The sequence below is a fragment of the Tiliqua scincoides genome, chromosome 2 (genome assembly GCF_035046505.1).
Source record: "Tiliqua scincoides isolate rTilSci1 chromosome 2, rTilSci1.hap2, whole genome shotgun sequence".
NCBI lineage: Eukaryota > Metazoa > Chordata > Lepidosauria > Squamata > Scincidae > Tiliqua > Tiliqua scincoides.
Genome location: NC_089822.1, coordinates 213,924,289 through 213,937,583, shown reverse-complemented (window position 1 = coordinate 213,937,583; position 13,295 = coordinate 213,924,289). Strand labels below are relative to the sequence as shown.

At 43.6% G+C, this 13,295-nt stretch overlaps 2 protein-coding genes across 2 annotated transcripts; both read left to right on the top strand.

Annotated features, from left to right (window-relative positions):
- Positions 1-384: 384 nt before the first annotated feature.
- Positions 385-1,020, top strand: LOC136638937 (platelet glycoprotein IX-like). Its single transcript, XM_066612965.1, has one exon. It carries the CDS (start codon positions 385-387, stop codon positions 1,018-1,020), a length of 636 nt encoding a protein of 211 aa, XP_066469062.1.
- Positions 1,021-4,807: 3,787 nt separating this feature from the next.
- LOC136641729 (platelet glycoprotein IX-like) lies at positions 4,808-7,535 on the top strand. The gene is made up of 2 exons (XM_066617732.1): positions 4,808-5,054; positions 6,337-7,535. Exon 2 carries the CDS (start codon positions 6,338-6,340, stop codon positions 6,950-6,952), a length of 615 nt encoding a protein of 204 aa, XP_066473829.1. The 5' UTR covers positions 4,808-5,054; position 6,337; the 3' UTR covers positions 6,953-7,535.
- The last annotated feature ends 5,760 nt before the right edge of the window (positions 7,536-13,295 follow it).

The following is a 13,295-nucleotide window of genomic DNA, read 5'->3' as shown; positions in this document are numbered from 1 at the left end:
ATATTGTATATACCAAACAGTAAGCTGTTGAATAGGTTACTCCCAAGATTTCTCATAGCACCTATCTATTTGAGACTCAAATGCCTTAAAAAGGGTTTTTAACCAAGCAGCAAAAAATTAAAGAAAGAAAGAAAAGCCAGGGGGCCTAATAGGCTACAAGGGGGAGGGATTTCCATCACTTTGAGGCTGCACCAAAAAGAGCAGGGACTAAGATGTTGAACAAACAGGGCAGGCAGATTTAAATGGGGAAAGATTGGCCTGTGTCCTGGTCCCAGATTGTTAAATGCTTTAAAGGTGATAACCAACAGCTTGAACTGAGCCTGGAAACATACTGGCTACTGTGTGCAACACTATCATGTATATTTGTGCCCCACAGATACAAGCATGCACAAAATGAAGATGTCCCCTACCGAAGGACTGGTCATGTTGCTGCTGCTAAGTACAGCCGAAGCCCGCAACTGTTCTCCCTGCATATGTGAATATCTGGAAGAAACATGGACTTGGAAAGTCGACTGCAGTTCTTTGGGCTTGATAAAAATACCTCCCCTGGTGTCTGCTCACATCAGAATTCTATATCTGCAAAACAATCGTTTGACCACAGTCCGTCCTGGCACACTGGACATCTTGAGGAATGTGAAAGAACTGAATATGTCCAACAATCCTTGGAACTGTGACTGTTCTATTTTATACCTGAAGCAGTGGCTGGAAGACTCCCACCCAGCTTCCCTTGCCAATGCTACATGTGCAACACCAGCTCATCTTCGGACTAAATCCCTGAGCCAGCTGAGTGGAAATGAATTGGAAGGATGCAGGAAACTTCTTCCAATCAAGTGCCTGGATTTCTTGTGGAGGGACTTGATTCTGATTCTTATGGCAATATTGGTCTTAATTTTTGCGTCTTGCATTCTGCATTATTCAAAAAAATTAGTTTCCCAAGTTTCCAGAAAGCAACAGTCTTGTGAAGTCCCACTGCTGCCGTGGCACGAACTAGAAACTCAGAAAATCAGAAAGAGACTCTAAAAGTGACTGATACCTCTTTGGCAAGAATACCAGAAGGTTGCATTTGTACAAACCAGGGGTGCCCACACCCTGGCCCTGGGGTCACATGCGGCCCTCGAGGCCTCTCAATGTGGCCCTCAGGGAGCCCCCAGTCAATGAGCCTCTGGCCCTCCAGAGATTTGTTGGAGCCAGCATTGGCCCAACGCAACTGCTCTCAGTGTGAGGGCAACTGTCTGACCTCTCGCGTGAGCTGTGGGATGAGGGTTTCCCCCACTGCTTGCTGTTTCACATCTGTGATGCAGTAGCTGTAGCCAGTGGCGTCACTAGGGTTCACATCACCCAGTGTGGGAGGCCAGCGTGTCACCCCCCTGCAGTGGGCGGGGCAACACTACAGGTGGTGGGTGTGGTGATCTACCATCACCCCACCCCCACCCCCACTGGTTTTTTGGCTGTACCTTTTGATAGAATAAAGGTATGTCAGTGCAGTTTGTTTCATTGCATTCTGCATGAAATTATACATTGATTGATATATAACATGATGGTATTATTTTTGCAAACTGTGATTTTAGTGATTTTGGTCAGTAGTGGTGTCACCTCTCCCCCCCCCCCCGGGTGTCAACTTACTAACACCCTATTGGAGCGGTTCTCAAACTTTTAGCACTGGAACCCGCTTTTTAGAATGACAATCTGTCCAGGACCCATCATAAAGCAAATTAAAATAATTATATATAAATTAAAGTAAAACAAATAAGTAAGGGACAGCCAGCCCTGTTCCACCAAGTGAATTTTCTCTGTAGCCTGCCTTCAATAACACCCCCCCAAAAAGCATCAGTAAGATTTTCACCCCTACCCAGTACCCAGTTCAATTTAAGTTCTTATATTTCAAACCTATCACTATCAGAACCCACCTGGCTTTACAAATCTGAGAGCCCAATCCTATGCCTGTCTACTCAGAAGTAAGTCCCATTATAGTCAGTGGGGCTTACTCCCAGGAAAGTGTGGATAGGATTGCAGCTTAAAACAGAAAAAAAAAATTCACCTTACTCTGTCAAGCCTCTGTTTCATTCTTTTTTTTGGGGGGGGGCTGCCTTCTGGAGCATTTGTTGAGCTCCAGTTGCATCAAATCAAGACCATTCTGGTGGCCTCACATTTCCCTTTGCCTGACCTGTCCAGGAGCCAAGGCACGTTTACTTACTTTGAGTAAATGCGACCATGTGGCTTAGTTTCGCTTTCCATACATTCGCCAGCTTGGAGGGAGGGACCTTCTTCTTGGGTGCTTTTTGGGGGCTACATTCATTGGATCAGGACCATTCTGGTGTTGTTGGATTCCTCTCAGCCTGCTCTTTCAGATGGACGAAGGCACGTTCACCTACTCATGAGTAAACGTGTGATATGGCTTGGTTTCACTTCCCATTGGGCTCCATGCATTTTTTGTTTTCTGGTTTTTTGCCAATAACTTTTGATAGAAAGGTGATATTTCACTTCCGTTTCTTGCTTTGTATTCTGCTTGAAATTCCACATCCAACGGTATATAACATGATGGTATTACTCCTAAGCAGTGCAATTTTAGCGCATCACCCCCTCTTGCGCGTCACCCGGTGCGGTCTGCACCCCCTGTACCCCCTTAGCGACGCCACTGGCTGCAGCAAAGGAAAGGCCAGCCTTGCTTTGTGCAAGGCCTTTTATAGGCCTTGAGCTATTGCAAGACCTTCATTCATTCATATAAGTTCATCTTTAATATATTCATTTATGTAAACTTATGTAAATGTATTCAAATTTTAAATGTAAAATACTCCGACACAGTGTCAGAGAGATGATGTGGCCCTCCTGCCAAAAACTTTGGGCACCCCTGGTACAAACTAAAACCACATATGGCCAAGTGTCTCTAGCATCTGTTGTACTTTGCCTGTTGTTAGTTACGTACGAATGCACATGGTAGCTATTGTATGTTTCCCAAAATGGAAATAACTATCACTACTATCAGAATAAAACCAATGATTATCAAATTATGCTGGCTGTGTGTAAGTTGTAACCTAGTAGACTAACACAACAAGTGCTAATGTGAACGTACTTCCATTTACCACATCTTCTGCTGTCTGCTGTGACACAACCATATAAACACTCCCAAAGAAAGTTAATAATATTCATGCTATGCAACCCCTACTCTAAGTACTGTTAAAACTAATCTTCTATATGAAACAAAGAGAGTTCAAGTTAGGGCCCAGTCCATCCAATTTTCCAGTGCTGATGCAGCTGTGCCAATGTGGTGTGTGCTGCATCCTGCCAATGGGGGGGCGGGAAACGGACAGTCACGCAGGCCTCCTCAAGGTAACATTTCTTCCTTTACCTCAGGGCTGCATTGTGGTTGCATTGGAGCAGAAAAAATTGGATAGGTTTGGGCCTTTAATCTCAGATTAGTTACTAGGCCAAAGAATTCTTCCCTAAAAATGATCAGGTCTAAGGAACTCAGTTAACATTCATACACAAATTGTCTTGTATATTTCATTGGTGAAACAGTGTTTATACTGCCATGCTCTCAACAAGAGGCTGCCTTTAAAAACTGTTTGGAAATGGCAATTGGTCCAAAATACAGCCATCTTCTTTTCTTCTCAGGCCCAGCAATTGGAGGATATACCTCTGATCTTGTTTCAGCTAAATTAGTAAAGGTCATAAGAACATAAGAAGAGCTCTGCTGGATCAGGTCAAAGGCCCATCTAGTCCAGCTTCCTGTATCTCACAGTGGCCCACCAAGTGCTTCAGGGAGCACACAAGGCAACAGACACAACCTGAATCCTGGTGCCCTCCCCTGCACCTGGTATCAGAGGCAGCCTACGTCGAAAACCAGAAACCTACCTACCTTGCACATACCTACCATGACTTGTAACCCGTGATGGATTTTCCTCCAGAAATTTGTCCAATCCCCTCTTAAAGGCATCTAGGAAAGATGCCATCACTACTTCCTGTGGCAAGGAGTTCCACAGACTAATTACACATTGGGTAAAGAAATATCTACTTTTGTCTGTCCTAACTCTCCCTCAACCTTAGAGGATGCCCCCTGGTTCTGGTGTTAATGTGAGAGACAAAAGAGTGTCTCTCTATCCACTCTATTGATCCCCTGCATAATTTTGTATGACTCAGTCATGTCCCCCCTCAGGCGTCTCTTTTCTAGACTGAAAAGCCCCAAAGGCTGTAGCCTTTCCTCATAAGAGGTGCCCAGTCAATCACTTGTTTCTGAGCTCAGTTTAAAGAGCTGGTGCTCATTACTTTAATGTAAAAGGTAAAATGGAGAGAAATGTTCAGCTCATTATAATTTATTCTTATTTGTTCAAAGCTGGAGAAAGAATGGAGCAGTCACCTGTACTTATCCAAATGGCATTTGATAACTATGAAATAAAAGTGTTAATTCCTAAGAAGAGACGTTGTGTTCACATAATTCATTGCAACGTTTGTAGGACTATCCAAGAAAATTTTTTTAAGTCTTCTGTGTTTCATCGTTCTTAAAACTCCAGATCTGTTTATGTTGTACACCAGAGAATGCAAAAACATTGCTTTGGCAACATACATACTTGAAAGTTATAGGAGTCAGTAAGGAACAGCAGCATTTCCCATAAGCAGAATTCTGCTTATCAGGTCCAAGCCAGGGTGCTTTTATCTAGGGAAAAAGCTTAAATGGAGAATGTAGAAAGCATCAGCAGCTTATCTAGTCCGACCACCGCTTTCAGGAGCACTAGCCCACTTCCCACACAGCCAATCACATTGAACAGCATAGTGTGCGCCATTGATTACACTTTTTGCATAACCCAGAGAGACAAGAAATGCTTATGGCATCCATCTAAAATGGAACATGCAGAAAAGGCTTCTCAAAGGAATTTTGTGACAGACCTCCAAATAATCTGCTGGGAACTCTGGGAAAGACTCTATCTTCCTGGGAAAGGAAAAATGCACATTGAATCTGGCGGAAATTAAAATAAAAGCAAAATAAATAATTCAAAAGCAATAGTCAAAGAAAGTAAAGCTGTGGACAGATTGGTCTCCTCATGTGTTTGGGCCTTGAGGTAAGTGTTGTGTTAAATATTTATACTAGTGACTGTTTAAGAAGAAGGAAACAGACAGAAGGGGGGAAAAAGACATGGGGGAATTACCCCAAGATAGTAAAATAAAATTACACACACATTCAGAGAGAGAGAATTTCAAATTTTTTCATTTTATTAATTTTAACAAAATTAGTAGCCCTGTATAACAAAAGTAGAGGATAATCAGACATTGTTATTCAAACTGAGTGCTGCACAATAAACTTTTATGTCCTAAGCTACATCTAACAAGGAATGTGGGTTCAGCTAACTGACAATTAGAATGCTACTGCATAAAACACTTTTGTTTGGCTTAGATCAAAGCAACTACTGTTTTTTAAAAAACTGAGAATAAAGAGGCTGATGTCCTTATTTTTTTATGCAATTAACTCATTTGGAACATTTATAAATCATAATACAGGAAGTAATTTAACATTAATGGTTTTAATTTGCTTTAATGTTTTCATTCAATATATGACACATAATCAGGTTTTATGAAAGGTTTGTTCTGTGAATTTCATGCATCACAAGGTTTTGCTGCTCATTTGCTACAGATAAGCCTTTAGTGCTATTTGGAGAACCCAGCAGGATTTGCCATTACATTAAAAAAGCGAAAGTGTGCAAGAAATAATGGAAAGTTCTCAAGACTGTGGGAAGGGAAGTGGGGGTGTTCAGATTTAAGAGAGTTTTCTACAATTGTCTGCCCCAGCCAGGAACAGTCTTGTCCATCATGGAAAGGGCAAGGATTCCACTTAGGGTGGGAACGCAGACCTGCTGGCTTTATTAGAGCAGTGTTTTCCAAATTGTTTAAAAGGAGGCCTGACTTCAACCATACTCGACATCAGACATTTTCAACCACTGTGTTGTGGCACACTGGTGTGCCGCAAATGGCCTGCAGGTGTGCCACAGGAGTTTGGGGGAGGGTCATTTATTAGTAGGGCCATTGGGGATGTGAGCCCCCCACCAACAGCATGGTGAGCTTTGTCAATTGTCAAAAAACTGATGGTGTGCCTTGTCAATTTCAGCACCTTGTCAGTGTGCCAGGAGACAAAAAAGGTTGGAAATCACTGCTCTACATTCTGACCTCACGACCAGCACTACCTATCTTCCATTAGTGAACAGATATCCTCATGTGTCTGTGTGCAACCATTTGTAGAGTTTGAAGAGCTATATGTTTGAATTTTTTTTTTAAGATTTCTCGTGGAGCCTATTGTATTCATTTGCTTGCCTTATTTTTTTCCCATTCATTTATGTTTTCAATTTTCAGAATGGACTCATGTCAAGGATTACTGATCCTTCTTTTCCTTGAAACCACCTATGCATGGTCCTGTCCCCACCACTGCACATGCTATCCTCCAGAACAAAAACCACAAAAAGTGAACTGCAGTTTCAGAGAATTGAAGACAGTTCCACTTCTACCCAGTTCAACACAAGAACTGTACCTTCAGTACAATCAGCTGGAAACAGTTCCAGCAGGAGCCTTTGATAATCTTCAGATGTTGCATGTCATAAATTTATCTAGCAATCGATGGCATTGTGACTGTGGAATCCTGTACTTGAAGAACTGGCTAGAAGACCAAGCAGGAAACATGCTTATCAGCGACGTCAGGTGCTTCACTCCGCCTTCACTTCACCAAAGAGAGATATCTGATCTCAAATGGCATGAACTTCCTTCTTGTTCCACTCCCAGAAGACTTTGTTCTGATTTCTTGTTCAGGGACTTGTCCCTCTTTGTTCTTCTTGTGCTCATATTTACTTTTATGATTTGGATTATCGTGCTTGCAAAACGGATCAGGTTTAAAGTGGAGATTTGCAACAACAGGACAGAGGCATCTCACGTATTACCTTCAATTTCTACTCATTTGAAAAGAAGGATGAGATAGCAACTAAACAATTCATCATACTAGTGTCTACTGTGTAACAGACTGCTGAGCAGGAAGAAAGGTCAAGCAAATTATTTCTGTTTACCATTTAAAGGGAAGTGATAAACTGAAAAGAATGGCTAGTATTGTTCTTTTTAGAAAAAGAAAAAAAAACTATAATATGCAGAATCATCTCTGAAATGCTTTAGCATCTTTAATCATTATGTTTCTGGTTTATGGAGCTTTCATTCATCTGGTGCAGTCTGGGGTACAATTCAACTTGGAGTTCAGACGTGCAATGAAAGTACTACAATAATGGGTCATTGACTTAACTTGTTGGGTCTGGTAGAGCTGGGTCATATTCTGGTTATGATCATGAACATTTTGATTGCCCCATAAACAATCAGAGGCTACAAGTGTTACTTGTTCAACAGTTTGTCCCACCCATACTGTATGTACAGTATACAGTTTGTCCCACCCCATAATGTGCTCTTCCTATCAACTACCTATAACAAAATGCATCCCAACTGACTTTAGGTTCACATCGTGCTTTCAATTAGATATATAAAATCTCCCTTTGGTTCCACTAAGGTTACCTGCTGAATCTACTGATCAGATGTATTTATTTGCTCTTTTATATTTCAAATTTATATGAAAACTGAAAGATGCTAAAAATGTCTTTCTCGTGGTATATCGCTGAGGAGGAGGGTGGATCCAAACTGGGAAGGAAGGAGGTTCAGTGGCAGAGACATCTGCCAAATCCTAACCCCCTTCCTGCCCTCAATCACCTGATCAGGGTCTATGCAGACTTGCGCCAGCAATGTCACTTCAGCAGGTACAAGCAGACCAAGCAGCCTGGCACAGGCTTACCACAGGACAAGGGGACAAATGCTCTCTTACCCCACAAAGAGACCTCCAGAGCCTGAAATTACCCTGAAGGATATGGCGGTGGCACCACTGCATCGCCACAGGGGGAATTAGGAATGGGCTGCCACTGACTTGAATCCATGTAGGTAAATCACATGCACACAAGAGATAGTACAGATTCTTCTGGCACAGTCCATTGTTCTTTTCTTGGTTCTCAGGTGCAAACCCTGCATAAAATGCAGTCTGAGGGTTTGTGGGAGGGATGCATTCAGTGATTCATTACATGGAGATCAGTTGCAGGTATCATAATGGGACAAACTGCAATGGAAGTGAGCTTAGCATCTTAGCAGGATCATGTGTTTTAATCTTTTTTTCCTCCTCAAACTATTGAGGCTTACAAAAATGAGAAGATTGAAAACTTCTGCCCTAAAGTTATCTCTTATTGCCTTCATATCTGAAATGGTCTGTTCCATTAGTATACACACCAACTAAGCAGCTCAGTGACAATTAATATGTCCTAAGACATTCTGGGAATGTGTTGAACTTCACGACATTTTTTTAAATGGGATTACTAGAAGTTAAGAAGACAATTCTTTGATACATTAAAAGGCAGAGCAGTTTTAATCCTCCTGTGCTGGAGGTTCTTTTTATATTCATCGATTCAATCTCTGAAAAGTAGATTTAACTGTATGCCTGAAAAGTTATCTATCACCGCATTACCTTTGCTCCTTAAATAGTGCTTGCTCTTACACTGTTCCTTGCGTGAACAGCATTTGGGAACAGAAATAAGCCATTCAAAAGCAGAGTGCTGAGCAGCTGATATGTGACTGAACTGTTTATAAGATTAAAAGGGCAGTGGGAAGCAAAATCTTTTACTGCTGCTAGACCACCAGAGATTTGATTAGAGCTGAAGAGTGACCAGTCATGGCCAGACTCACAGGAAGCCGTCTCTCTAATGAGTTGCTTCCAAAGAGGGGACCCTTGTCCAGCCTCTGTTACGTGGCCATGGAGCTGGTTGCTAAAATATAAATCACTTCACATAGGTGGTCCTTTAATGGATAGGAGGCCTGCATTGTAAGGGTGAATAGGTGTGCCTCTGTTGCTGTGGGTCACAGTGGTAGAAATGTTACATCACACATTTGTTTCCTTATATCAGTGGTTCTCACACATTTAGCATCGGGACCCACTTTTTAGAATGAGAATATGTCAGGACCCACCGGAAGTGATGTCATGACTGGAAAGTGACATCAGCAAGCAGGAAAATTTTTAGCAATCCTAGGCTGCAATCCTACCCAGACTCATCCAGGAGTAAGTCCCATTTACTATCATTGTTAAAAGAATATACATAGTAGCTTGTTAAAAGTACAGGTCTCTAACATTTCCCCAAATACAGTCACATACCATGGCAGCATCAAGTCTAATACATTAAAAATAAAATATAGAAATGAATGAGGACCCACCTGAAATTGTCTAGCGACCCACTCCCACAGTTTGAGAAACACTGCCTCGTATGATATTAAAATTCTTGCTACCACTATCCAAAATAAACAACCCAGTAGCCCACTATCCCCCACCATAGCATGCAGCTGCGTCAAAATGGGCTGTACTGTATGCTGGGGGGGGGGGGATTGGGCAGTTTGGGATGGGAAAGGGAGAAATTTCCTTTACCCCTTCATAAGCCTCCTTATTATCAATGGGTCTCCTCAGACCTACGCCAGACTGAGGAGACAAAGGGGGCATACCAGCTTGTAGAGGGGATAGAATCCAGTGTGAGATACCCACACTGGGTGACCTCCTGCCTCTGTCATGCCCCCAGGTCTTCCCCTGTTCCACTCCATTCTGCCCTCTCCCATCCCATTCCATCCACTACTGCAGGCGCTCCTGTCTCTGTCATCATTTACTGAACCTCCATGGCCGCTCTGGCAGTGGGCTGGAAGCATGTGGCTTTGTGCACTGCTGGCAGGCCATTTATGACAGCCATAAAGTGTGTCCCACTGCTGGAACATAGTTCTGGCTGTGACAATGTGGGATATATAGAACAAGGCCCAAAAAGAGGAGAATGTTTTAATCTATATCCTGCCTTTCTTCCATCTTGGGATTTAAGTCAGCATGTCACCCATCTTCACACTTAGTAGACCGAGACTTGCTTGGTGCTATCATGTGCCCTCAAGCCATACTCTAGAAGGCTTCCATCTGCTAAACTGTATATTTTTCTCATGGCCCAATATGAATAGCAGCGAACTATTCACCAGAACAGCAGCTACCACTGGAATGAGTGTTATAGTAGCACAAGGTACTTTCCAGCAGTCAGAAAGCACAACACACCTGAGTGCACAGGCTGGCTGTCACCCGAAGGGAAGACCATGTAGGGGGCGGGAAGGAGGTGGGGTTGGGCAGAATGGGGCAGTGATGGGATGGGAAGGATGGCAGATCAGAACCTAGAGGGGGGCAGGTTTGTTGGCAGCGGTGTCCACCGAATCCAAGCTCCCTTCCTGGACTCAATCAACCTTCATGGTATTGGAAAAATGTGGGGTTGCAGTACCTTGTAGCAGAGTATACAGCAGAGAACCCCCTTTTCCTTGGTTAAAAGTTAAATGTTTGTTCCATCAGGTTGCCACTACAAAACACACACACAAGCATGGAGCAGGAAGCACCAGGGAAGGCACCAGCATGCAAGTCTCTTGTTGTCGTGTGGTCCCTGACCCAGCTGGTTGACCACTGTGAGAAACAGGGAGCTGGACTAAATGGGCCTTTGGCCTGATCCAGCAGAACTCTACTTACGTTCTGATTGAAGTTTCATGAAAATAAAGTTTACTCCCTGTTCACGTTCATATATATGCAGCGTCTGATTATGATCAGAGGTAGTTCTAACACTTAAGATGGAAAAGCCCTACAACCCCTTCCCCTCGCGTGCACATGTGCAGAAGATGGCCACTGGCATGGAGCTCAGCATGCACAACCTCACCCTTGGAAGGTCAGAAGGGAAGAGAGAAGGTCGAAGGTAAAGGGCAGGGAGAAAACACTATCAGAGAACACACACCCCACAGGAAAAGACCACAGAAATGACAGGTAGGTGACCTGAGGTGACCGGATGTTATCATGCCCCCCTGAGACTCCTGCAGGCTCATGTTCTGAAAGTGGCAGGCCTCCTCCAGCATTTCCCTTCACAGTTTGATCAGGCCCAAAGGCCTCTGTCAAATCTAACAGCTATGGAACACTAAGAGCGCAATCCTAACCAACTTTCCAGCTCTGACATAGCTGTGCCAATAGCGCATGTGCTGCATCCTGCAGTTGGGGGGCAGTCACGGAGGCCTCCTCAAGGTTAGGCAATGTTTGTTCCTTTACCTCAGAGTTGCATTGCCCTTATGTCGGTGCTGGAAAGTGGGTTAGGATTGCGCCCTAATGGAATCAAACTGTGACATGATTGTTTAGTTATCGTTCAGACTGAGAAATGAGCCCTTGCACTTCTAATAGTACCTTTGTTCAGAATCTAAGTGCCTGAGTTTGGCATTTGGAAATTCTATACTCAGAGCATTGTTGCATCATTTCCTTTTCGAGAAGAAATAGGAATGAAAGTGCACATGGTTTTCTGAACCCAGAATTATCCCAGAAAAGGCCAGAAGCCAATTTTGAGGAAAGCTAAGATTAGAAACCACAATGAGTTGCTATGGGTTCATCCATGGGATAAGGGGAAAACATCAAGACTGAATAAACATCCCTACATATGCAAAGGTTTATATTAAGTGGTTTGGGCCTAGATATAGAAATTGGGACTGGGGCAGGAAATTTGACATAAACAGGTATTTCATGTGCCATCAGGGATCATTTAGGGTGGGAAGTCTCTCTAAAATCTTTGAAATATAGAAAATCCATTGCAGAAAATTAGCATCATCATAGTTAGGCTTGCACTAGAATGGACAGTGTGCTGTGTGCACCAAAATGAATTTCTGCAGCAGCTGTAGCCCCGCAACTGTGTCCCTGAACCCCTTCATGGTTATGGGATCCACAAGCCAAAAAGCTACTGTAGCAGGCCAGTTTCCTCCCAGATTTGATTCTGTTTGGAAGTGTCGTGGATGCATTCCTGGGCCCAGGGTGTATGACTTGTAGCAGAAGTTGCCACTTCATGCCTGTGGTTGTGCCCCCAGCATCATGTGAGTTTGGGTGAGATTGGAAAACATAATATCTCAAGTACTATGTGGGTCTCCTCCTTTGGTTCCTGGGCCCCCTTTCTGACCCTGGGCCCAGGTACAAATTACCCCCTTTACCCCCCTCTCCTAGGCCCTGAGACCAACCACCATATTTGTCAATGTTCCTGAGTGCAGATAAGTGTGTTCAGTGTCTACAAATGTAGCATGTAACAACAAAGCTGCAAGCAATTAAAAATATGTTTACACAATGGGTTTAACTTCTGAGTAGAACTGTGTAGAATTATGGTGTTGGGTAGTTCCACTAGTTCGTTCTGGCAGTGGTATAGGCCAATAGGCTTAGGGCACAATCCTAATACGGGCTTTGACCAATGCAAGTCACTTGCGCCGGCCCACTGATGTTGCAAAAGCACTTTCATGCCACTGTAAGAGGAAAGAGGCCAATGCAGGACCTGCTCTTCTGGCCCAGCAGGTGAGCCTGCGTTGGATGAGCTAGGCCAGTGTGGTGGACTGGGGGGCGTGGGGAGGGCAGAAGGGAGGCATTTCAGGGTGGTGGGGAGGGTGGGCAGCAGACTGGGGTTGAACAGGGGACAGGCCAGGATGCGGCACTTATGCCAGATCCTATTCATTCCCGGGCATTGTGGGGCAGCTCTGGGCTGTTTGGATCTGCACCACCTCTTTAGATGGGTACACATTTCACTGTGTTCATGCTATCCTTCATTTAGTACCTAATAACATAATGCAGGCAGAACTGGGGCAATGGGGAAGGCTGTTTGGAAGATTTTGTGTATAGAATCATGAAGATTAAATTATAGAGGCATGGCTGGGAAGGCAATACAATAGTTTTATGAAGTCATTAGCTTTTGCCAAGAATAGAGAATTACAAATGTTAGACCGATATTGGATGTACTGCATTGACAGTGATCTCGTTCTGGAGCCAGCAACATAAAATCTCATCAAGAGAATTGGGTTGTTATTGTCTGTGTTAAAATGAAGTGCTTCCAGGTTTTGTTTTTTTTATTAAAGAGATGAGCTCTGAAAAGAGATAGGCTGAAAGAGCTGGCCTCAGTCTGACAAACACCAGCCAAATGTTTCACATTTTGCAGCCATATTCTATGCACATTTGGGAATGGCCTAAGCTCAGCACGCATAGAGAAGAGCCCAGGTTCAATCCTGCACTTGCTATCTCCAGATAGGGCTGGGGAAGTCCCTTGTTTGAACACTGGGGTGTCATTACCAGTCAGAGCTGACAATACTGACAGCACAATCCTATCCTACACCAGGCCAGACCATGCACTGCTGCTGACAAAGTCTGCACTGCATGGGGGGGGCGGGAAACAACAACAAGATGG

Coding starts and splice junctions, on each gene's coding strand:
- LOC136638937 (XM_066612965.1), top strand. CDS start 385: ATGCACAAAATGAAGATGTCCCCTACCGAAGGACTGGTCATGTTGCTG.
- LOC136641729 (XM_066617732.1), top strand. CDS start 6,338: ATGGACTCATGTCAAGGATTACTGATCCTTCTTTTCCTTGAAACCACC.